The sequence below is a fragment of the Protopterus annectens genome, chromosome 6.part0 (genome assembly GCF_019279795.1).
Source record: "Protopterus annectens isolate FY-2018-M chromosome 6.part0, PAN1.0, whole genome shotgun sequence".
In the NCBI taxonomy this organism is placed as follows: Eukaryota; Metazoa; Chordata; order Ceratodontiformes; family Protopteridae; genus Protopterus; species Protopterus annectens.
The window spans coordinates 1,587,855,365-1,587,882,521 of NC_056737.1; the positions used below are offsets into that span (position 1 = coordinate 1,587,855,365).

The window sequence follows — 27,157 nt, forward strand, 5'->3', positions numbered from 1 at the left end:
GAGGTACTGCCTTATTAAATATGAGAAAAGATAGGTGGTTCCATATTGTAATGGGCTGAAATGGTAGAGGCATGAATCTTAATTGATGAAAAGGATAGGCCTTTGTCCAGCATCTCAGTTAAGTATTGTAAAATCTGAGGAATATTTGGTACAAACGTGTCAATTCCTTGTGCCTGGTTCCAAGCACAGAATCTCTTTCATTTTTCTGCATAAGATTTTCTGGTACTGGGCTTCCTGGCCTCCAAAATAACATCCATCACAGCTTTGGAGAGGGGAGTGTTCTGAATGGCTACATTATTCGCCATGCTGCCAGATTTAAGGTCCTGAGTTGGCTATGCAGGATCTGATTGTTTTGTTGGGTCAATAAGTGAGAAATTTGAGGCAATGTCCAGGCTGGACCTTGAGACAAGTTCCTTAGGATTGGGTAACAGTGCTGGCGTGGCCAGTGTGGGGCAATCAGTATCATTTTTGGCTTCTCTTGTCTGACCTTTAGGAGTACCTTGGGGAGGAGAGGCAGTGGAGGAAAGGCATATACTGTTAGGTTTTTCCAGCTGAAGGATAAGGCATCCACTTTCCATGCTTGCTTGTGATAAGTCCTTGTGCAGAATCTCTGTAGTTGGCAGTTGTGAGGGGAGGCAAATAGATCTATGTCTGGGCATCCCCATTTCCTTGTTATCACGTTGAAGACTTGTGGATCCAGTTTCCACTTGTGGGAATACATGAGGTTTCTGCTTAGTTCGTCTGCCAGAGTATTTACTTTTCCTGGCAGGAATTGTGCTTGCAGGTGAACTTGATAAGTCAATGCTGTGTCCCACAAAGTCATGGCTTGTCTGCAGAGGTGGTAGGAATGTGTGCCTCCCTGCTTGTTTATGTTCCACATGACTGTAGTATTGTCCGTCTTTATCAGTAGTTGTCCTAGTGAGCCTCCCTGCTTGTTTATGTACCACATGACTGTAGTATTGTCTGTCTTTATCAGTAGTTGTCCTAGATGAAGTAGATCCTTGAAAGCTGTCAGGGCATTCTGAACAGCTAGCATCTCTTTTTGACTGATATGAAGATGCATCTGGCTTGCGGGCCATGTGCCCTGAATACATTTTCCTGCCATGTGGGTCCCCCAGGCATAATATGATGCATCCGTTGTCAGTGTCTGGCTGTGGGTAAACTGAATGGCAGACCCTTGTTGTGGTAACAGGCTTCTGCCCACCATCGAACCTCCTGTTGCAGGCAGGGAATGAGTGCAATGACTGTCTCCAGGCTGTGGCAATGCTGAGTCCAAACACTTTTTAGATACCATTGTAGTTTCCTCATATGCAGTCTGGCATATGGAATTAGTAGAATGCAGGATGCCATGAAACCCAAGGCCTGCAGGATTTTCCTTGCAGATAAGTGGGTTTTTGTTGCCAATTTCTTGAAGTAAGTAGTCAGTTGCCTTTGTTTGTCTGGCGTGAGATAAGCCATCTGGGCAGTTGTATTTAAGCTTGCACCTAGGAATATTATCTCTTGAGAGGGCACTAGTTTTGATTTCTTTTCGTTTACTGTGTACCCTAGGCAAATTAGTAATCCTTTTACAAACGCCAGATGCTTTAGTAGGATGTCCTTGTTCTCTGCTTGAATAAGGCAGTCTTCCAAGTAAGGATATATTTGAATTCCTCTTGGTCTGCAAAATGCAATTACTGGTGCCAGGCATTTTGTGAAGACCCTGGGCGCAGTAGATAAGCCAAAGGGCAGTGCAGAGAATTGGTAGTGCATTGAGCCAGCTATGAATCTGAGGCATCTTCTGCAAGATTGGATGATTGGGACATGCAGGCATGCCTCTTTTAGGTCCAGAATTACAAGCCAAGCCTTCTTGCCCAGCATGGGCAGTAGCTGCTGCAGAGTCAACATTTTGAATTTTGGTATGTCCAGAAATGTGTTTAGAATAGACAGGTCCAGTATTGGTCTCCAGGCTTTGTCCTTTCTGGGTACCAAGAAAAGTCTTGAGTAAAATCCTTGTCCCTGCTCTTGCTGTGGTACTCGCTGAATGGCCCTCATGTCCATGAGGGATGAAACTTGCTTTTGTGGCTCTGCCCATTGATTGTGTGGCAGGTCTAGCATACCTTTTGACCTTGGTAGAGTGTGAAAATGGAACCTGTAGCCTTGGGACACTATGTTCAGGACCCATTTGTCTTGGGTAACCAGTTGCCAATTTCTTGAAAAAAGTGCTAGTTTTCCCCCTAAGGGGGCTGCCAAAAGAAAAGTGCTTGGATCTGGTACAGGCAAGTCATTTGGACTGTTTCCTGTAAGGTTGCGATTTGTCTTCTCCGCTTTTGGAGGTAGGAGCACCCCACTGTTTAGGTCTGTATGAGCCTTCGGGCCGAGATCTGCCTCTGGGATGCCTGTATCTGCCTCTTTGTGGTCTGTCTCACACTGGAAAGGACCAATTTTTAGAAGGCCAGTTCCTGCTAAACCTGGGTGGCTATACCTGTAAGGAATCCTTGACTCTGTGCATGCATTATCCTCCATTTTTTTCAACACCTCTTCTGCTTTAGTACCAAACAAAGTGTCATGCTGTAATGGTGCATCTAATAATTTTGCTTTAACATGATCAGGCAGATTCTGTTCCTTTAACCAAACATGCCTTCTAATCACAGAACCTGTAACTGCGGCCCTGCAAGAGGCCTCCAGTGAATCAAAACCACACTGCAAAGTATGCTTTCCCACTTGTTCAGCTGCATGCAATAAATCCTGCAATTCCTTGTTCTCTGAACATTCAGTATTTGTTAACAATTTCTGTTTAAGCAGTGACATTAAATATTGCTGATATTTAAGCATATGAAACTGACAATTTAAAGCCCTTACAGCCAGGGTAGCAGAAGTGTAAACGTTTTTCCCCCATCTGTCTAGAGCCCTAGAATCCCTATCAGAAGGGACAGGGTTTTTTGCAGTGGAAACTTTAACCCCTTTGGGACCCTGAGATATAGTTTCTGGGTCAGCAGCGGGGTTTTTATATAGGAATTTATGAGAATCCGGGACCCTGTAATATCTGTCTGGCTTAGCAGGTGCAGGGGGTAAAGAGTCAGGGGACAAGCCGGACTCTGAAAATACATCATCTACAATGTCTAGAACAGGTGGAATAGCAAGGGGTCTGTGCTAAGGAAGTAGCAGAAAGTCTCTGAGCCTTTTCTTAGATTCAGAATAATCTTGGCTCTCCCAGTGGAAATGCTCCCTCATGGTATGCAGAGTTTCCCCAAAAGAATAGTCCTCAGGAGGAGAGGCTGAAGGAATGGATTCTTCAGCATCAGAATCTTCATAGGGAAGCATGGAGTAATCCTGTTCAGAAGAGGAATCAGAGGAAATAGAAACCTGATCAGAAGAATCATACTCTGTCTCCTGCCTAGGCCTCTTATCAGGAGGGGGATGGGAGCCCCTGATCAAAGTAATTAGATCTTCGGCCATTTTGAGCATCTGTTTTTTAGGCATGGAAGTATGAGTAGGAGAATGCTGTACTTGTTTCTTTGTCTTTAGAGCTGCTTTAGTCTTTGCCTTTGAAGCTGAAGATGGCTTAATATATAGTTGTGTTGGTCTGAAGACACCCTCAGAAGCCGATGCCTGCACAGCGGGACCCATCTGAGGGAATGATCTCCGAGAGTCCAATACCTTGAGTATCCAGAGGCCCAGTCGGCTCCACGTGGGAGTCGGAAGCGGTCTGTGGCTCTGAGGTAGTGGGCGCCAGGGGCTGCGAAAGCGCCTCACTGAGAACCGGCGACTGGCCTAGCAGAAGCCTCGTTGTCGGTTTTGGACCTCGGCTGCCTATCCTTTTCCTTGTCCTTGCGTTTTTTGCAAACTCCGGTTGTCGGCTGGTCTGACGGCATTATATAATTAAATCTTCGGCCAAAGTAATGAAATGCAAAGTCGAACCGACGCTTGATAGTGCATTGGTTAAATCTAGCACAAAACCGACAGCTAGCAACGTTGTGATCAGGGCCTAGGCAAGAAATACAGTAAGAGTGAAAATCCTTATGAGGTATTTGCTTCCCACAAGAAATACAATTGTTAACTTTTTCTGACATCGGTCTTTTTTTAGGCATGGAAGTATGAGTAGGAGAATCATCAGCAAGAATAGGCATGGAAGTATGAGTAGGAGAATCATCAGCAAGAAAAGTTTCCCCAACGGGGTACTTAGCTTTAATGAAGACTTCGGTTCTGAAATTCGGATTTGAAAATCTCAGGAGTCAGCCGACTGGCACTTGCGAACTGCTTTTGCTTCGGGCACCGCACGGCAAGAAAGACTGAAGAAAATGGCATCAGCTGCATCCTTTATACCCCTGGCGCACTGACGTCAGGGAAGAGGTGACAGCATCTGACGCTGGACCTAGACTTTGGAATTCTGGCCGACTGAGGGTAGCCTGCCAGCAGGATAACCCAAGAGTAATGACTGCAACAATGAAACACGATGAACATCTCTTTTTGCACTTATTCTATAATCTTGATGCCAGATGCATTGCTAGGGTACAGCAAAGATGGCAGCTGCCTGAGATGCCAGGTGCTAGGGGGTGCGATCACCAGATGCAGATGGTCCGGTTTTACAGCACCAATACTGCTCTCCATTCAAGGCTGAAAATTATAATGGTGGGCTTTTGACTATAGCAATGCAGCAGCACACTCACTATATTTGTAGCAAGTGGCTTGCTACAGCTTCAGAGCAGAAAGCCTTTTGTGGTCCTCAGCTTTGAAAAGACTTTCTTTGGTCTTCAAGTTGAACTTGACGGTGGTGTCTACTCATGGAGCTGCAATGGGTGCCAGAGAACATTTCTGCACTTCTGACGAATATTCATGTATCTTAAAAGTTGGACTGGGCTTTACAAGTAATGAAAATGCATTATTGCTAATAAAATTACTGTTTTAGTAAAATTCTGTACAACAGCTCATTGGACTGATATCCAAAAAACTTGCTCAACAAGATTTTCTTTTGGCAGTACGTGAAAGCGCTTGTTCAGACAATAAATATAAGATTATTTTTTACCATCGTGGTGACTTCTACTTCATTCTGTTTTCTGCTACGTAGATTTTCTTTTTATATACCAGACAAGAATTTAAAAGCATGTAAGATACCGCCCATGTTCAACAAAAATTTACAGGCTAGAAAGCATCACAGAGAAGATCACATTAAGTTATCATGGGGGCCTACCCTTAACCTGGACTTGGATATTCATGCTGTATCTAATTACTGCACTTAAGGAATTTGCTACTTTACTGTTTAAATACTTATAAATATTGTTTACTTTGGGTCTTCTTTTCTCAGCTCACCACAGTAAGTTTGCACATGCATTGCACTTTAGACTACTGATGGACTAGTTGCCTTTTTTTGGTTTGTTATTTTATATCTTATTGAAAAATGTAATAAAAAATGAAGAGGGGTTTAAAAAAAAGGAACAACAAGTAGATGGCAAATTCTTAAAGGATGACTCCATGGCCCCCATGTTTGGAGAATTGTAGTCAGTAGTTCTAAAAGGTTAAAAAAGCATGTTTTCCATTACTTGTTTCATTAAAAATCACGAGTGACCGGCCAATACAACACTTGGGGCGTTATTTAGTCTCATCCTTACATCTTTTGAAAGGAGTTAATACCAGACTGCTGCTCTCCAAAAGCAACTGCCTTCTTTAACATTGAAGATTAACATGTCAGGATCTTCCTCAAATAATTCAGGTCATAGTATGGTTTGTGCTCCTTGTATTTCTATATCTCTCCTAAAGTTGCCACTGTTTTATGGACTCACAGTTTCTGTTACAAATCAAAAAACAAACAGTACATTTTATCTAGATGAAAACTAAAGGGACATTGTTTTTCTTTCCACTACTCTGGGAAGGTTAGGTCTCCTTGATTTTGAGTAGCATAGAAAATCAGTGTATTGCAGTAATTGCTCATGTTCCTTAAGTCGTCTTATAGTTCACCCTGAAAAAACTATCTCTTTCCTTGTTAGAGGGCATCTCCACTTTATATAAGATAACTAAAGTAGGACAAACACAGACATGAAGAGAATAACCTGTAACCAACAGAAAAACCCTATATTCTCTTATACAAATTTTGACAAGTATGATCCAAGGTATTGTTAACGGGATTTTGTACTGATTTGTTTCACTCTTTTTTAAGCTTCCTTACTTTAACAGAGAAGCAACTCTTTAAAACATATCAGGGATTAAAATACTGAAGCCAATTGCAGATAGAAGGCAACCTTGTCCCATGGAAATAATTTTCTCAAAGGTGTAACCTAGGTGGGCCAAGGACAGAATTTGTACAGAACTGTGTTACTAGATGTACACAGACTTTTGATGTTTGAGGTGCCTGTGCAGAATCTTCCACGATAATTTTTGTAGACTATAACCGATAAAGATCAGGAACACTTGCTGAGAAGTCAAGATTAATAAGACTTATTTATTTATTTGACATTTGTAAACCGGGTTTGTTCAACTGAGCTAGAAGCCCATTTTCAGTGGAGACCCGAGGAGAAAAGCTCCAGAAAATGACATTCTAAAATTAATGGAACACAGGAAAATGAAATGTAAGCTATACAAAACAGTGAAAATAAAAAAGAAAAACATAGAATATGTACAAAAAATTAAGCAAAAATACAGTTACAATAGACAAAAAGCAAGATCAATTTAACAGAAATCTATCAATAAATATGCATAATATGTATTTACAGATGAAGCATGGAATGTACAATATAAAGGCAGATTGGAGTCAATGTATTATAAGAGTGCCCTTAACTTCAAAAACAGAGAAACAAACATACGTAATGACATAGTTTTAAGCTGCAGTAGATACATAGTAGTCACACTACTACATAAGTATAGCTACTTAAAATTGTGAGAAAGGCAGATAAATACGAAAAGTACCCATAAAAATAATTAGAGAGGGAAAGTAGTGAGTTAAAGGAAGAGAGAAAAAGGTAGGAGAGATGGGAAGGTTCATGTAAGCTCCTGTCAAGATGTACCAAATTTTAAGTCAGTCTGAGACGAGGCTCACCGACAAGTTTAGGATTCAATTGGAAAATAACACTGAAACTTCCATTTCTTCAGAGACACAGGAGAGAAGTTTATAAATGCCCAGATATAAAACCAGATCTAGAAAGTTCAGTTTTATTTCGTTGTCAATATTTATGTAAGTTTTTCTATATCCATTCCTGACTAGATCAGTTATTTCCCCAGTGTCTCTCCCCTTTTTTATCGGTGCAAGGAAGTGGATATAGGGGACTAGTTACATATATTTTAGACCTGCCCTAAACTGTCTGACTTCTGGAGGGAAGCCCAGATCAAGCTACACATTAGCTGGAGTGTTTCACTCATGCTTATCGCCAGTTTTACTTTGTGGATATCATTAACGTCACAGGACTTTACACTTAGTAATTTTTCTAGCAAAGAAGTGCATAACAAAAAAGTGGAAACTGTGACACCCTCTTAATCTTTAATGACCTTATAGACTTATTAAAGGAAGCCAGGTTGCTACAACTCTAAAGATACACTGATATACATAATACTAAGCTGAGAGCTAAAAGGCAAGTTTGGTGACCTAGAATCGGGTCATTCACAATTATAAAGAAAGTTTGTTGAATACTTTAAATTTTACACTGATCTTGAGCTGCATCTAGACTGTTACTATAATCAATGTTCACTAAGTTGTATTATTTGTTTGAGCTACGTTAACAGATTCAATGTTTGAAGTTTGACAATGAAGTTGTTTTTTGGTTAAAAAAGTCACAATCTAAACTGTAATTAAATGAATGTCAAGTTGCATGGCTTCCTACAGCATAGTTTAAGGTAATAAGTACAACAGATAGCATTCAACTTTTGACCAATATTATAGAAGACTAAACTACCTGAACACAACTTTATTCAAAATGGGTTTTTTCAGGGAATGGACCACAGTGGCACAGGAGAAAAAAGGGGAATGTGCTAGACATTGTTACCAAGCTCCTCTTCTACTGTGTATTAGCAGTGAGTGCCACTGTTTACTTGTAACACATTTATGGCAAACAGGAAAATCGGAAAAAGGTGAGGAATGCAAGCCCATACTTTATGAATTAACTGAGGACCACAGGGAATGACTTGAGACGTGCAAAAGGTACCTTAATTTCTTTACGCAAGATGATACTGGAATGCCAAAAAAAAAAAAAAAAAAAAAAGACACAAAGCAAACTCAGATTATGAAGTAAAGAGATGGTGCAGCCTGGAAACGGGCTAAAAAGGCTGGATGGATAAGAGAAACAGAATGATAAGGCTTAAAAGGCTGGATGGATAAGAGAAACAGAATGATAAGGAAAAAGGAGAGGAAAGTATTTGAATGGGAAAGAAAGTTCTATGAGAGACCATTATCCCACAGATGACAAAACAGTGTGCTATTCGTTTATCTTACCAATTAATTTTCAGCTACAGTCCGTAACTTCTGAACTAATAGGCGCAGAGAATAAACATACGTTTCTAAAGTGAACATAACACTACCTACATGTTTATTTGATCAGAATGTGATCGCACAGCAACATTCATTAATTGTGTATTTCTTGAATATTAAGAACAATACAGTCAAACTCAATGCAGAAGCTGACAGTTACTATCTATAACAGCAGCAATGCATTAAATTTTATATTACATGTCAAGCAATAATGCCACATTTCAAAGAACAAATGATTTTAGACTAATTTTTGCTATCAACAAGGTCACTACATTTTGTTTCATCATGACAGAGTTGCCCACTGACAGAGTTTTCCAGCAAAAGGTGTAGCAGTATTATCATTCTAACTCTTTCATTAAAAAGGGCTATTATAACTAAAATTCTATACAGTACAAAATGTTACAATTAATGGAAAAATGTTACTGCCCCAGATACTGAAAGGGTAGCAGTAAGTGACTTGTCTACATGTGGACCAAAAAACAAAACAGAAGGACTTCCAAGATGGTGGCACACTGAGTAAAGGCCTGTTTCTAGCTCTACCAGTGCGAAAACAGAAACTCAGCTGAGATGGCCAGTAGACTTGTATTTATGGGTACATTTCAGTAACTGGCTAGTAAGTGCACTGCCTGGATGCCAGGAATAAAGAAATACAGAAGACCTAGGAAAAAATCAGCTACAAAAAGCGAGGAAGAAATACTGACTGGGGAGAGTTCTGCAGCTGTTAAGCAAAAAGCAATGCAACCTTCAGACATGACTTCCAATAACCTACAGGAAGATACATGAAGACAACTGCACAGAGACCTGTTTAAACTAAACAAAACACTGATGGAGTATATCAACACAAACAACAAAAGGATAGAAACAATGGAAGAGGTTTTAAACATATATAGCTGATAAAGCTGCAAAAAACAGAGGTCGAAATGAAGAAAAGGCTGGCTGAACATGACACTGCTCAGGAAGAGATGTTTCAAGAAATAATAGAATTAGAAGACAGTGCACATAGGGAAAACCTGAGATTTTCAGCTATACCAAAGAAGCTGGAAGGAACAGACTGCATTAATTTTATGAAAACACAACTAAGAAACTGGACTGGTATTCCACAGCAGGAGTTGTTAGTTGAAAGGGCACATCGTGTGTATGCTCCAAACCAAGTTATAAGAAAGCAACTTTGACCTTTAATAGTAAAGCTCCAATCCTACCAGCAGAAGGAGTTGATTCCGACAAAACTGTGGCAGAAGGACAAAATACTAAAAGTGGGAGACAGCAGAGTGTTTGTGGAGAATGATTACTCACTGTACACCAGGCAGAAGAGGAGTAAATTCATTCCACTATTCAGGGAATATCGAGACACAGGTGTGAGATTCAAACTGCTGTATCCAGTTGTCTTTAAAGCATTTTTCACTGGAGGAACAAAATAATTTTTTGATGAAGTGCATGCTAAGGAGGAAATGCAAAAGTTTGTCCAACAAAAAGTGAGCTGTGAAACAGACAGAGATTCTGCTTCTTTTTCTTCTGGTAAGAAAGACCACAGAGAGAATGTACCTGTGAAACCTTTTCCAGGATTTTAACAGAAAATGTTGGAGAGAAGGAAGGGAGCACAAGAGGTGACAAGAAGAACTGATAGTACATTGGAAATGAAGCAGACAGGATATGGGGATGGAGAAGAGCAATAATAAAACCAGTAAACTCAATGTGGGATTACATTGCAATAATTACATTTGCGAAATATGACAGAACATGAAAATCTGGAAATATTGGACTTTTTCAAAATTTCTTGGATTTGTGGGGGACTCTAAAGTATATTCCCTACTTCATGCATTAATGTTCGTAAAATGCTTTGGGGAGAGGAAGAGAGGGGAGAAAGCTAACTGTAAGTAAAGAAAACATTTTCTTTTCTTAACATTACTGTATTTGTGGGGTATGGTTTTCTTTGCAAATTATTTTTTTTAAGTATAATGGGGATTGTAAACAGGGGCTGGTGTTTTTCTTTTTTTCCCCCTCTTCTCTCTTTCTTTTCCAACAGTTTTGACAAATACAGGCAGTGCAATGTACAAAAAAGCCTGGTTAAAAAAGCATGACAAAGTTACTGCTGTGCTTTTTTTTCATTTCTGGCTGGGGAAATTACTGTATTAATGACCTTAGATCAATTAGTTTTAAGAGAGAGCAAGTAAATGAAAAAAGAATATTGAATATTATGAGACTTTTTTCCTAGCAAATGCATGTATACTTAGTAGCACTTCTGCAGCTGGTCTTCATGTTTCCATGGAAACAATATGATAAAGAGAAACTGGCCATCTGGTTCTCATGTCTCCATAAAGACAATCTGATAAAGAGAAACTGGAGATGTCTGGTGGAAGGGGATTGGTGTGAGAAAAGAAAAAAAAAAGAGAAATTGGCTAGGACATAATGTTCTCTGACAACAATTAGGGGTTTTCCCAGCTGGGAAGGCTTTAGGGATAAGATAAAACCAATTAGACTTGAAGTAAAGTTTTCTCAGTTTTTTAATGCAATGGAGAAACTAATATAAACAAGTGCTTTTGTTTTTTTTTGTTCTTTATTCTTTTTCTCCCTTCTCTCTTTTTCTTTGTTCAGTTTTAAGATATGTAGGCACTGCAATGTAAAAATGGCGAAGAGAGGAGAAGTGGGGGGGGGGTCTGGTTAAGAGAGTATGACAAAAGAAAACTCAGTGCGCTTCTTCCCATGCTTGCATAGGGAAATGACTGGTTTAAGGCCCTAGGCGTTATCCAGTAACAAGTTTATTACAAAGCATGTAAATGAAAAAGAATATTGAATATTATAACTTTTTTTTCTGGTAATAAGGTGCCCTTAACAATTTCAGTTCCTATCAGACGAGTGAATGCTTAAATTAGCAAACACTCTTATATTGAAATTTAAAACGCGAAACCTGAAAATGTCGAAGGCACGGAACATTGATTTTTTTTTCCCCAGGGAAAAAAAATCGATGGGCCATTCTCTGGACTTTGCTGTTTTCTCCACTGTGGTGCGATCTCAGAGTTGGTATATTTAAGCTGAGGGGGTGTGGGGGGTGAAGCCCCCCACTTTATTTTGCCTGTACATTTTTTTTTTTTGGATCAGTGAATTTTTCCCCTGAGAAACAAATTGCTGATCTGTTACTTCGACATTTTAAGGTTTCGCATTTTTAAGTTCAATAAAAGAGTGTTCGATCTTCTGATATAGACACAGCAATTTTGTGTCTGGTTTGCATGTCACTAGAAGACAATTTGATAGAGAGAAATGGCTTGGAGGAAGTGTATACTGAAACCATTCAAGTGTTTTCTCAGCTGGGAAGTGTATTAAGATAGACAAAATCAAATAGTACTTACTAACAGCACAGGCTGTACCAAGCTTCTTAGCATGACTAACCTTTCTTTGTGGTTAACTCTAGCCTGTCTGTGTGGCTATCAACTTAGAACCTTTGCTCTTATTAAGAAGCAAAACTTCAATATTTGAAGATGTACATAGTTTTGTGTGTTATTATTACGTTAATAGGTTTTAAGGGGGGTTGACTGTTCTGTTTTGAGAGCTTTCAAAAAAAAAAAAAGTTATGTAAGATGTGGCATAGGCTCAAATGGATATGACAACAAACAACTGTATAAAAAAACAATCTGCCAAACAGCATATGCATGGAACATTAAAGCAGGAACTAGCCATTTAACAAAAAAAGCAGTTATACATAAAAGGCGGTAATAACTATATAAGAATCTGATGCTTTCTGTAATGACTTTCAATCTGAATGATCTTACAAATAAATATAAAAAAAAGTAAATTATACTAAAAAATGTAGAGTGCAAATAGCTATGCTACAGGAGACGTATCTGGAAAGAACTGAACATAACACAGCAGGTGACTCTCTCTTCTCAAATACAGTTGGGAAAAACTGGAACCATTTACCTAGTGAACTTACATCACTATCCTCCCTAACACTTTTCAAACAAAAACTTAATATTTACCTTAGAACACACTGGCTATGCCCTTGTTGTAACCCTGACTAACCTTTGACTGTATTTTCAAACACTTTTTTCTTTTCTTCTTCTACCTTTCATTACTAAGTCCATGTTGCACTTTACCAGATAAACCAGCAATTGTAAATGAAGTATTAATTTACAAGATTACTTCTTTTGAGAATTACTTCACCTTTTGTTATCTCCTAAATTGTATTGTCATATTAAATAAACTCCAACTGTGTGTAAAATTATCTACTTTGCATATCTTAATGTAATCCTGTAGTACTGTTTTTCATTTGGAGCTTATCTCCCTGGGCCTCTACTGAAAATGGACATGTATCCAGTTAGACCAGCTCGGTCAACAAATGTAAAATAAATGAAATAAATATGAATTTGATAAATAAAGATTTTCAGGATGGTTATTCAGCAGAATACCTGGGGTAAAGGAAAAGAGGAGTATGTATATTAATTGCAAGTGGAGCTCCAACAGTGACAGAAGAGAAAAAAAAGATAATAATGGAAAATATATAGTGCTAAGGGGCTACTGGCAAGGAAGGAGGGTTACACTGGCATGCATTTACATTCCACCTACAACTGCTATAATGAAACTTAAGAACATTCTGGGAGAAATAATCAGCTTTCAGCAAGGAATATTACTTGTAGGTGGAGACTGGAATTAAGTTTGCAACAGTGAAGATGTGTCTGGGAGACCTAGATGGGAAAATATAACAAGGGAAGATAGATTTTTGAAGAATTTTATGAAAATGTTTGGCATGGAAAATGTGAATTCAGTACTAGGAGTTCGGAGTGAATTTACATATTCTACAAGATACAAAAACTGGGCTAGGCTACATAGAATTTATATCTGACATGAACATGTGCATTTAATTGGAGATCTTGAAATGCACCCAATAACTATTTCAGATCATGTGCCAATAATAACTAAAATAAAAATGCAAGGTAGTGAATTAAAATGAGACACTGGCACTTTCCCACCAATCGGCTGAAAAGAGAGGAATTTAAGGAATGGGTTTTGGACATAATTCAGGAGCTACTAGAGAAGATAGAAATTTATTCTGAAAATATAGCTGGGGGTGGGGTAAAATTAAAGTGAAGTTTAAAACTAGGGTAGAAATAAAGGAAAGGGAGATAACGCTAAGAAGTAACAAGACCTATTTAGAGGGACTGAGAAATGTTAAAGTATTGCAAAATGGGAGGAGTCACTCAGAACAAGAAAAGGAGCAACTGCAGAATGCTAAACAGAAAATAAAAGATTACCTCCATAATATGCACGAGTTTAGAATGATTGCTGTTTTTTGATAATAATTCTAGAGCACAAAAACTTTTAGTACAACGACTCAGGCAACAGAAAGTAGAAAAGGCTGTCACCAAACTTAGGAAGCCTATAACAAGGAAGATAAAAGATCCTGTAGAAGTATTAGAAATGTTTTGAAAATTTTATGAAAGTTTGTATAAAGCAGATAAATATGGAAAGCAAGAAAAGGTACTAATTAAGTGTTTATGGAAGAATTAAGTATGCAAAGGTTAGAGGAATATGAGGCTCAATTACTAACAGGATATGAAGACAGGAGTTAAAATGGCTATGTGTAAACAATCTACAGGAAAGCCCCTAGGAATATATGGTATTCCTGTGGAGGTCTGGAAGCTAGAAGGGAAGAACTGATAAAGATTTGGAAGGTTTTTTTTAACAGTATTTTAAGAGAAGAAGTACCAGCATCCTGGACGAAGGCGGTGGCAACAGTAATACCTAAAGAGGGTAAAGATCCATTGGTTCCAGCTTCATACAAGCCCATTTCAATACTAAACAATGATTATAAAGTGTTTATGTCTATAATGGCTAAAAGAATGACAAAAGTGATACCAAAATTGATGGATAAGGATCACTCTGGTTTTGTGGAGGGGAGGCAAACATTTGACAATATTAACAGAACACTGATGACACAGTGGAAAGCAGAATGTAAGAAAATGCCACTGTTATTGGTGGATCTTGATGCAGAGAAACCATTTGACAGACCAGACTGGGGCTTCATTAGTAAGGCAATGGAAGCATCTGCTCTCCCTGACACAATTATAAGGTTGATTAGAAGTATATATTAGGGATCAGATGTGAAAATTAAAGTGGGTGGGGTCCTCTCTGATAACTTCTGCTTGAGTAGAGGAACCAGGCAGGGTTGTCCACATTCCCCTTTGTTGTTTGCACTATAATTGGAACCATTGGCAAAGAAAATAAAACGACTCAGAAATTCAAGGATATAACTGGTATGGTAGTCAGGAAAAGCTGTCTTTACTTACAGATGATTTTATTTTATATATGACAAAACCCGAAGGGGACATTAAAGTGTTGTGGAACATTTTAAGAGCGTTTCAAATCAGAAACGTTACAAACTTCCATCCATCCTCAACCCCTTTTCCCATTTTGCACATGGGGTCTTCCGCAGTGACAATCATCTCGAGCCAAGGTTTACACCGGCGGGTGGCTAGCCCTGGAGCGGTAATTCATTCGCACCACTCGGCTATGCACACACTCTCACCTATGGCCAATTTAGAGTATCCAATCCATCTACTGCATATCTTTGGAATGCGGGAGGAAAACGGAGCAACCACAGGAAACCCACGTGACCTCATGGAGGATGCAGACTCTGCACAGAAGGCACCCCAGCCGAAAATCGAACCAGAGAGCCTTCTGCTGTGAGGTGACAACACTAACCGCTGCACCACTGCGGCCACCCAAATCCTATTCTATCTCAGGATACAAAATTAAGAAAGCTGAAACAAAGGCAATAGCAATTAATTATGTACCCACACATGAAATGGTCCAACAATATGCATATTTATGGAAACATGATAAAATTAAATATTTAGGAGTATGGATTAGAAAGGACTCTGTTGTGGCAGCTAAGGATACATAAGAAGAGACCAAACAGAAGATAATACAAAAATTCAGAAACTGGAAGCTTTATTATATGGACGTGGATACTAAAATACAACCAATTACAATGTTTTTAGTCCCTTTAGTCTTATACAAGGGTCAAGCATATTTTTGTTAACCAGAACCAGAGCACTTAAAAAAAGAGTTGATGGATTTTAGCTGGGAAGGGAAGACAGCAAAGGTCAAGTGGGATAAGCTGATTCTTCCAAAAGAACAAGGCAGACTAGGATTATCCAAATTGAGGGGGTGTTTACAGCAACACAGTTAAGGCTCTTACACATTGCACAAGCAGAAACCTACAATTCAATGTGGAAAGGAATGATGGATGACATAATGGGAAGCTCAAGAAATAAGGAGACATTGGGATTTTGGAAATAGACTCTTAAGAACAAGAAAAAATCATACAGACTATTACATTCATAAAATAGCAGGGAGTATTCTAAGAACTAAACCAGCACGAGAATGCAGAAAAGAGATTCTGCTAATAGGGATGGCTGTGGTTAGGGATACAGATAATAGGCCAGAGGGGGCTACAATTTATTGGAGAAAACTGGCAAAGGAACCAAGGTACTGGAAGCAAATACAGAGAAAGAAATAGGGGGTCCTAAATAAAAGACCAGCTCTGGTAGAGTTTTTAATAGACTCTAGAACAGAAGCTGCTGTTAAAAAAGGAACAATTAGTACAGCGTACAAAATATTGCATGATAATTATAAGAATCAGTCAGAGGAGCATAGAAAGGATTGGGAAGAGAGACTGGATAAGCAATTCACAAAGAGACAATGGGGGATATATGTATATCTCCCAAATAGGCAACAAAGTCTAGAGGATTTAGGATCTTTTCCTGAAAGTGATTATATATGTATTTTTTTACCCCAAGTAGAATTTTTCCTCAGGTGGACAGCAAATGTTGGAGGTTTGATGGGCAAGAAAGAGGTGGCTCAGAACATATTTTTTGGGGAGTGTAAAGAGCACTTTAGGGATTTCCTGAAAACTGCTCTGTTAGAGATGCTGGGTGAGCGGACTGGATTGACTGCGGAGATAATTGTTTTTAAGCTATGATAGAGACTCGGAATTGCCTAGACATAGTATAGTAAAGCCTCGCTGAGTATAATTATGGTAGCTGCCAAAAAAGCAATTAATAGAAAATGGAAGTCAAAGTCTAGACCAACTGTACTAGAAGTAGTCAACATAGTAACAGAGATAAAACAACTGGAACTGGGATCTTTAGAAAAAGGACAGAGCAAACTACATAGAAAAAAATGGGAATTGTGGGAATATATGCAGATAAGGAACGAAGTTTAAGTGGCAGGATTTGAATGAACTATGTAATGCTTAACTGACAATGACTGGATAGATTATAAGTGATGTATAATGTTTGCAACTACAGTTGTTTCAATGGTGTCTGTGATGTATAATGGTTGCAACTAAAGTGGTGTCAATGTTGTTTTTCATTTATATAAATATAAGATTGCCTATGTCAGACATAATAATTTAATAAAGATGTTTATTAAAAAAAACAAAAATGAAGAAACTGAAAGTTAAATGCCTGTAATAGACCAGCATTCATTTTACTGCCAAATTTATTGGCTTAATTATACAGCTTTCTAACATATACCTGTCAATACTACACACAATGCCAGTCCCCTTAGACCATTAACTGCTACACATCCAACAATACAGTCAAATGCTTCAGGTAAAAAAATGTGGTCACACACTTTTTACATGTAAAATTATGCATTTATATGCTGAAATGTTTTGCAGATTGCACTGCAGGCATTACAGAAACAAAAGAGGAAGTAATTTTAAATACTCAGCTTAATCACACACCAGCTACACCTAGTAACACTGGAAAATCTGCAATGAAAAAATGCACTAAAGGTTAAATGTCGGACAAGCTGAAAGGTAAACACTCTACACCACGCTTGAGAGTCTAAAGCAGTATGGGCATGGCAATGAATGTTAGGACTGCACGGGTTTAACTTGGATGTGGAATTGGAAATCTTGTCAATTACAAAAAACTATGAGGTTCTACAAAGACATATAAACTGTCATCATACAACATCATATTCACTGAAGACTGTAGAAATACAGCCATGCCTAATACTGCTCTCAACAATGATTTACTGTCACAGGTAATTAAATTGTACCTGCCTGCCTCTGGATATTTGTTTTGGAGTTAACTCTGATATTGCTAATTACGTCATTGTACATAATTACTACCTCCACTTAAATGGCAGACAATATGTACCCTGATTATCTGGTTTGTGCAGTGAAAAGTTCAACCTGTATATTAAATTCTTACAGATAAAACCACTCTTCACCTCAAATCAAAACAAAGTAACATCGGTGACTTAAAGTGATAAACCTTGCAAAGATGCAGAATGGTGCTGGATTTTCTGCAAACGTTTCTAATACTATTCCACCATCTAATGAGAAACATTATTTGCCATGTCTACAAATTTGCCAACAGAGCAAAGTTTCAAAATAGCTCACTTGGGTTGGGAGGGTGGCCTAATGGTCAAGGTGTTTGCCTTACAAGCACAAGGTGCATGGTTTGAGTCTCACAAGGGATAATTGGCTAAGCTTAAAATGTCTCGCAAGGGCAGATAGAGTAGTACTAATCTATGAACCTATGAACTTAGTGACTACAAAAGCTTCTAGCCTCAGCAAGGAGTTTATCTAGGCTGCCTTCAGAAGGAACGTCTTGCAGCTTACCATATTGAAAGCTATGTAACCCATATGTTTTGCTACTAGATAGGTAGAAGCCACTGCTGTTTGGCATGCAGTTCTCAGAAGATCTCAACTTTAAGGCATGCAGTTCTCAGAAGATCTCAACTGTAATAACTTTCTTCCAGTAAAGGAAGGTGAATTTTTATAAATTAATTTCTTCATGCATGGAGTGTACCTTCAATCCATTTTCCAAGAGCTCAATTAGGTTAATGCATTTCACTGCCTGAACAATTCAGGGTCAGTAAAGGGAGCACTAAGAAATTCAGCACTGCAGAAAAGGCTGAAAACATAATCCACAAGTGTCTTTATGTAGTGCCCTACATGTAGCAGAGTGGATTTAAATACTATGATCATGTCATAACAAAACCACACTTCTGCACTGATGATTGCTGACAGGTATGACATGGTTTTAAAAAGTCTATCTACTGCTTCACAGTCCCAAATGAATCAACCACTGGTTTGAAATCATCATAAATATGGCTGAAGTAACTGGCCATATGTCCTAGACAACAATTAATTCTCACATGAAGGATGGAAACAGAAAATACCTTATTTTTCCTAATAACATCCCTATCCAGGCAAGATCACTAAAATATATTTCTATGTTTCCTGGACCATCTTCAAAACCACCAAAGTGGACAGTGTGTGCAGCAAAACATGCAAAATAAATTGCCAAGGTACTTACTTATGCACCTTATAGAGAAATAAATCACCTTCAATGATGTATTTCAGGCTGCTTTCAAGGCCTCCTCAGTGCTGGTGAAGCACAAGAAGGAACCACACTGAGTCTTAGTTTTGGCAGGTCTAAATACACAGGCAGCACACACTGGACTTTATCTTGAGCAAAACCTGAGAAATTTATCACTTTAAGAATAGACAAGAGCAAATTCTCAAAAAGATGCCCACTAGCCAGTAATGAGAAAATGTAATGGACCAGAAGGAGTCTGATAAAAAAGACACGTAAAGCAGGAAATCACAAAAGCTCCTCCCTATCCTCTTCAGATATCTCCTCATTAAAGGTTTCCTCATCAGTAGAGTTCAACTCTCAGTGTGAGTGGTCACTTTCTAATAGACTGCCTGAATGAGGATTGAGGCAGACAACTCACTTCACCAGATACCAAGAGTATGATAAAGAAGGTAATAATTCTGTCAGTGATTCATCCTTGAATGGCAGCTTGTAATCCTCACTGACAAGAGTCAGCAATTTGCTGATATTTGATGATAAGAGTATCTGTTGACCTATCAAAATGCCACCTGGGAATTCAGATGTCTTCAGAAGGTACCCAATACCTTGTTAACTTCAGCAGGTAAGCCAAGAAACAACTTCTTATGGAGAGTGAGGGATCTAAGTATTAGACACCACAGACAAAGGTCTTCAGGATGTTGTTGACTGTGGCCCAAGGGACAAAATGGTGAATTCCTTGTGATTAAGAGGAGGCCTAACACTTCAGCATTCTAAAAGGGCCTTTTTAGATGAGGAATAGTGATGTTTCCTTTTCTGATCTAAAGATGAAGAGAAGAACCTATGTTTCTTTACCTTAATTTATGCCCCTCTTTCCAAGTCCCTCAGGGTATGCCAAAGATGGGTCTAGGTGATTTTGAGAAAGTAAAAACAAAATAGCATAACTGAGGATTGTGATCAGTAGCTGTATCACTTAGTTACTTCTGAATGTGGTACAGCCAACACTGTTCTTCTCTCAAGAGATTTTCTAGTCTGATTCTCAGCTGGAGTACCCTTTGGGTGGAGACTGCATGTCCTTCCTGTGCTTGCATGGCTTTCTGGTTTCCTTCTCCATCCCAAAGACATGCAGTAGGTGGACTGGCAACCCTAAATTGTCCACATGTATGTGTGCATATGGTATGGAAGAAAAGTCTGGAAATCTGCTTCCCTAACTTGCTAGTAAACCCAGACAATAGTGTCAGTTATTCATGGGCTTACTATTGCAGTGTGACATGACTTGACAGCATTGCATGGATGGACATTTCTGTAAAGTGATCAAGTCATTTTTCTACAACTAGAGAACAAAATACTCTAAAAACTACCATAACTTAAGTTATTAGAAAAAATGTGAGTGTATGCCTTAATACAATGTGGAATGCAATGCAACAGCTGTAGGGAAAACTAATCAGGATCTCTTAAGGGGTGGCACCTCACTAAAAACTGTATGTGCCTGGGGTGCCTTCCCAGACTGAACAGCATGTTAAAGTCTGCTGTGAAGTGTTCATCCATTGAAGGATGATCTACATATTAAAAACCAGCAGGCTAAAATTGCTGCAAAGAAAATAACTATTATGAACTAAGAACTATGAGGCATGAGAAGGAACTTTCTGGTTAAAATGACACCTAGTGTGTGTGTGTGTGTGTGTGTGTGTGACACAAACCAAATTACTTACTATCTTATACAACAGTTAAAACCTAAAGCAGCAGTTCTCAGCTTTACTTCTCTTTTTATCAGACTCTTTCTGGAATAGCAGATTCTCTCATTACCGCCAAGTGGGCACCTTTTTGAGAACTTGAGCTTGTCTATTCATAAAGTGATAAACTTCATTTTACTATAAACATGCTGCTTTCTTTGTGAAAGGTCTGTCTATGAAACTTGAAATTTACAGTTTTGTTTCCAAACATGACTTTAAAAGATGAAACTATGCTCTAGAGACACATTACTGACATTTTTTATGAGACAAACTGGCTATCTCATATACAACCATAAAAATAACAGACCCACTATATGTCCCACATACAAACATATTAAAATAATATAATGTAACATAACAACATACAGAGGAAAGTACAGAACAGAATATGACACTCCAACCTTTCTGAGTCTCTTTACACCAGCAATCTTGTCTTTGCAATGCTTTGTGTAAGTCTATAGAGGGTAAAAAAATGGTGGGACACTACAGCTTACAAGTGAGAGAAGATGTGGAAAAAAAGAGGAAAAAGCACCAATACTGAAAATATTGTTTTATTAGCAGAAGGAGGAGAGAGTTAAGTGTGGGACACTGCATAAAATAAGTGAGTAAGAGAGATGAACCCTACACAACTTTCAGAATAAACTGATAGATGTCATAAAACAAAATACAAAGGCAAATACTTACAGTACTATGGAGACAAACAGGATAAGCAATGGACTTTCAAGGGAATTAAGGAAATTGAGAGGTATTAGGAAAGCTAATGGCTACTTTCTTCAGTGGATCATTAGGTATGAAAACACTAATAACGTAAACACATGGCATGTACAGTGGGATAAGGAAATAATGCATAACTTGTCATCTGCCTCTGACAAGTGAAGACAATTATAAATACTTGAAATCCAATGTAGTCCACAACTAGAGACAGCAGTGATTTACAGTGGAAAGGTAATATCCTGTAAGCTGGATTACTCTTATTAGGTAAATAAGGACCATGAACCAATGTGATATGACTTATGTGGCATATATGGACATAACTATGGCCTCTGCTCTTGCTCCAGACAGAAATGGGAAGAAAATAAAACGTCTGTAAATAGGTCACAGGAGATTACCTCAGTATGAAACTGCTTAAATAAGAAGACAAACAGGATGTGGTAAAAAGGAGTACAATATGATAAAGATGACAATCAATGGGATGTCACAGAGGCTGACCTTAGAATCAGTAACTGGATTAGCAAATGTACGCTTGCCTGGTTGGCATAAAACTTTACAACAAAGTGAACATTCCATTAGAGGTGTAAAATAAAATGAAATATAGGTTAATTAAGTCAGTGGCCCCTAGCGTGAGTACGTGCATGTGTAAGGGGCCACTAATTTGCATCACTTAAGAAAAAAATCTGAAAAAGAAATCTAAATATCTTATTACCCAAAGGTAGCACAAAAGGTGGGTGGTTGTTGAAAAAACAACTGCGGTGGTGGTGCTGCGGTAGCGTTGTCGCTTCACAGTAATACGTTGTCCTGTTCGATTCTCAGCTAAAGCGTCTTCTGTGTGGAGACATGTCTGAATGGGCGTACCTTCGTTGAAGGTTGTGCGTCAGGGCTGGCAACTCGGCACGTAAAAATCTACTGCCAATCATTAGCGGACCGGAGTTCCGCTGTGGCGACCCCTAACCGGGAAAAGCCAAAAGACACAACAACTGGGGCAAGAGAGAGTTATGAGAAGACAATGAAAGAAAGCAAAGCTTTTGCCATGCAAGTCACAGAAAACTGCTGTATTTGCCAGCTCTAAAGGGTATAATTCTACTCGTACAACAGATAGAAGAAGCAAAAGAATGGAAAGGAAAAGATAAATCAATGATACAAACATGAATCAGAAATTAGTTGGATTAGAATTAACAGGTATGTTGTGATACTGGAAAAAATAAAATAAACGAAAAAAAATCAGGAAGTATTTCTCTAAAAAAAATCAATAGTACATGGGACAGATTCTGAGCCGAAGATGTAAATGAGCCAGAATGCTCAAAAATTCAAGACAGAAGGTAAGGGGGGGGGGGGGTTAGTGACAGTTCTAAAAACGGAAAGCAAGACTTGCAGCTTCTACAAGATGTACAGAAAAGTGAACAGACTGGATAGACCTAAACACCCTTACCTTGCTGTCATTCTTTTGTTTCCATAGTCCCTGATGTCACCATTCAAAAATAATAGTGAAACAGACTAGCTACAACACACCTGCAATATTTTAGCTTACAAACGAACCTAACCTCAACACTGAATACATTACAATATTTAAATCAAAATTGTTTTCTTAAAAGAGCTGGTTTCAAGGACTCAAATAAAAAAGTACCTTTGCCATTTTCTTTAATGCTGAACTGGTGTTCAGTAATAACGTGTGGCAATACAAGTTTATACACAACATTTTGTTTAGTCATAGAAGAGGAGGACACGAAATGACCTGAGTTTGTTAAAGAAAACAACATTTTACATCAAAGAAACACAGCAACTTCCGATCAGTAGCACTTTTTTTTTTTAAATCAAACAATTCAACTTTTCAATATGTAAGAAAAAAATTAACAACTAATAACTATCAGAATAAATAACAATGGCAAGCACTAAAAGTACAGGGAAAAAACAGTTTGGTAGAAAAAACTCGTTTGGAAACCTCATACTGCAAGCAAAGTGTACATTTTATTTGCATTGCATCCATCAATCTAGTACCCATCCACAACCTCATTTTTGCACATGGGGTAGGGGTGTCACTTCAACAGTGACAATCTAGAGCCAATGCTCACATTGCCAGGTGGCTAGCCCTGCCACAGTTGTTCTTCTAATTTACAGTTTCCAATCTGTCTACTGCATGTCTTTGGAATGTGAGAGGAAACCAGAGCACCTGGAAGAAACCCACATGAACACAGGGAGGACATGCAGACTCTGCACAGAAGGCACCCCAGCTGAGAATAAAACCAGGAAACCTCTTGCCGTGAGGTGACAATGATATCCTCTGCAACACTGTGTGGCAAAGTGAATGAACTGCCATCAATGTGTGTGTGTGTGGTTGGGAGAAAGGCACTTGCACTTTTCACAGTAGGAAAGAAATGGGAAAGGTATTCCGCCACGTAACCTAAATCAAAGTGCCTTGACTTACTAAACTAGCTATCCTTCAGAGAGGATCTTCTTGGAATTTCACACACTTGTAGCATGACTAAACATATACTGCTGTCAAGCTGGGCCAAAACAACTCACCCACAAATTCTAATTTATTCAGAGATTTTTCAAAAGCAAGTGCATTGCAGCTAGTGATAACCTGATACACTTTAAGAATCCTCTCCCCTTGAGGATCCACAGGCAAACACCACTGCAATTGTAGACAATTTCTAGCCACACCTTAGCAGAGACATTGTTCCCCATCCAATACAAATACAATGCTGAGTTTAGGACTAAGCCCATATGGTAGAACAACAGCATAAACACGACTATATGACAAAAGGGAAAAGTCCTTATACAGAGAAATAAACTGAATATATCAAACTCCAGAAGTGAACTTCAGAGGTTAAACCAAGAACTTTGGTGCAAACTCAAATCCTCCAATAAGTATGACACGAAAATTGTTACCTCTGCAAAAGACAACCAAAGAAACCTTTTTAGCTATGTTAAAAACCTAAGAAAAAATACCAGACACTGCACTGAACTCATAACAATGACATCTACTCCATCACTGAGGACACAGCAAACATACTAACAAATAAATTTAACCCAGACTTTACTCCCTTGTCCCCTAAAACCTCTCCCCTAACATGCCATTGTGCCTACACCCACCCCACAGATCACCTCAAATCCGGTCAAAAGGGCAGAGCCAAGAACACTACTTCTACTTTGAAAAATTTGTCTGTCTGTTTTGTCATCAATATGAAGCAGAGTCTCATCAACAATCTATTACATCTGTTCAACTTTTTTCGAGTCTTGAATTTTTGGAGTTTAAGTGCTGAATACGGTTTTGTGCCAAAGATGGGGGAAATAGATGTGGTCATTCCCCTCCATAAGGGTGGATCCACTAGTGATCCTACAACTACAGACCAATACGCAGTGACAGCATAATTTGTAAAGCAACAGAGCACATCATTAGGGAACTTATAAACAAAAATACTATCATCTTACAAGCCATGGACCCAAACCAGTTTGAGTTTGCAAAAGGAAGATCCTGCCTACTAAATTTAGCATATTTCTTTGAAAAGTCACTGAGGCATTGGATGGGAATGGTACTGTGACCTGGAAAAGGCCTTCTATACCATTCGATATTGCGGCATTATTGGCAAAATGATTAAACTAAATATAAACCCCCTTATATAACCCAATGAATAGTGAACTCGCTTGCTGACAGAACCCAATCAATCAGGCCTGTGGAGCATGCTAAGGCCACTTCTATTTGGTATTTATGCCACTGAGGTTAAAGCTGACACTAAGGGTCTGTGGCTGTTCAAGTTTGCAAATTATTACAGACTTGGAGCTATCATCAACTCTTCAAAGGATTCTCAGATCCTTCAGGAGGGGCTAACATGTACAAAGCTATTTCACAGGACCACACAATGCTAAAATGTGCAGTACCGTGTCCACTGGAAAACACAAGCACCCATCCACATACTGTATACATGACATCCCCCTCAAGATGTTTAGACAATGAACACTCCTTTAACTAACATATATCGACTGCTTTCAGAAAGTACTCTTACCTAGCCTACCTGATGAGCAAAGACCCAGGGAAATCATTTTCCTTCTCCACTCCTCTCTCATTAAGTCTGTAATAAAATATAATACTCACTTTAGTATGCACTTGTCAAAATACACAGTCCCCTATGAAACAAACCAGTGTTTCCTCACCAAAAGTATCAAGGGCATGACTTCCCTGAAACTCACGGCTCGCCTTAAAGTTTTGTCTCTCTTCTCCATTTTATAAAGACTCCTTTGGGGTGACCTTTGCTTTGCCTATAAGGCCTAACATGACCTAATCTATAATGACCTCCCATACATTCAAAAAAGCAGTATGAACACCTGATCAAAAGCTATAAACGTCTATGGTAACAAACAATCCTTCTGGTAGGATATCTCTATCTATCTCGTTCTCTCTGTCAAATAAGTCCTCTCTTCTGGAACAAGCTTTCCCTTTATATTACCAAAGTAAATCCATAACCCTCTTCAAACACAACCTAGATAAGTGGATAGACAGCCGTCCCAGGACTGGCCCCTGTATCTCTCATGGAAAGGGGGAGTTGGAAGTTAATTTGTGGTGGCTAGGCTACAAATGATCTACTCCATCATCATTCTAGTAATAACCTATAAACCCATTAAAAGTATTCTAAACAAAAAGAATGCTGCAGTAATACTTACATCTTTATCACCAAGAGTTTCTAACAGCAGTAACAAAATGGTTTTGAAATGTTCATCCCACACTCCCAAGTTATCCTCGCGTGTGATCTTCAAAAGGTGCAACAGAGCATCTTTTCTTTCCTCTACACGCTCATTATGATTGGACAATTCTTTCAGGAGGTCAGCCACTATGTCTGAATGATCTATTGGAACTAAAGCCAAAGAAAACATGATTATTACAGTGAAAGCAAACTCTGATACACAAAAATCAATATGTCTCTAAAATGCATGACAGGTTATACATACAGAACAATAACAATGAAGTAATACAAAAAAAAAGTTTCTAAACAGGAAAAAAACTGAAAAATACAGCTAAATGTAAGCAGTTTACTTTGAACAGTGGTCTGAAAACATTCACCTGAAACATAAAACAACTGGACAAAAATCTCTTGTGGAAAAGAAATCTTACTCAGCTTGTTGAATTGTATGTTTGTGCACTGCATATATGCATTTTGTCAAACTACGATTCTGTAAATCATGATTCAACAAACATACACTGGGTGGCTTCAGAACAGAGCAGAAATCCCCAGCTACCATTGTTGATAAGCTCCACTGTCTTGACTAATCAAGACTTAATGATGCAGAAAAAAGTATCCCACACAGAATTCTCAAGAATAACTGGATAGATTAATATGCTACTCTGGGCATTCACTAACATCAACAATGTGCCACTGAACTGACATTACAAACACTGGGAACACAACTCCAGGAGGAGCTGTTGTACAGCTAGCTTTGTCAAATTTAAATAAACTCAACAAAAAGGGCATGTTAAAGTAAAGTGCATTATTAGCTGGAGCCACACAGAGCAACTACAGCAACATTTCAGACCTACTGCCCATGCACTCAGTGCACAAAAAGGACACAGAATCCAGATTATTCGACATGCATTACTCAGCCACTGGACTGCCTTGCCCTGCAGCACAGCTGTACAAGCTGTTTTTATGGAACATGCACACATCAGCTGTGGAATGCACAGCAGAATTGTGATCGTGGTCAGTTAATGACAATCCTATTTAGAAATGTGATGCACCATTTTAGATCATATTTCACTCTACCTAATCCATACTAGTAAATATAAGCTCTTCTGAAACGAGTCTATGACTTGCTTCCATTAGTTCTCCCACTCAGAGGTTTGCCAGATTAATCATCTCCCAACTGCCTCTCTTACTAGTGCTAGACTACAACAACAATGTTCATGCACATAATTTATGCACCTACAATAACTATACATCTAGATGATCCCAGTCCACTCA

The 27,157-nt window shown here is 38.6% G+C and overlaps 1 protein-coding gene across 1 annotated transcript in view; it reads right to left on the reverse strand.

Annotated features, from left to right (window-relative positions):
* The window catches only part of CLASP1 (cytoplasmic linker associated protein 1), a 4,127,769-nt gene that overhangs the window by 286,477 nt on the left and 3,814,135 nt on the right, over positions 1 to 27,157 (reverse strand). Inside the window, exon 37 of the mRNA XM_044073692.1 lies at positions 25,866 to 26,056. Coding sequence (XP_043929627.1) covers positions 25,866 to 26,056 — 191 coding nt within the window. The remainder of the gene's footprint in view (positions 1 to 25,865; positions 26,057 to 27,157) is intronic.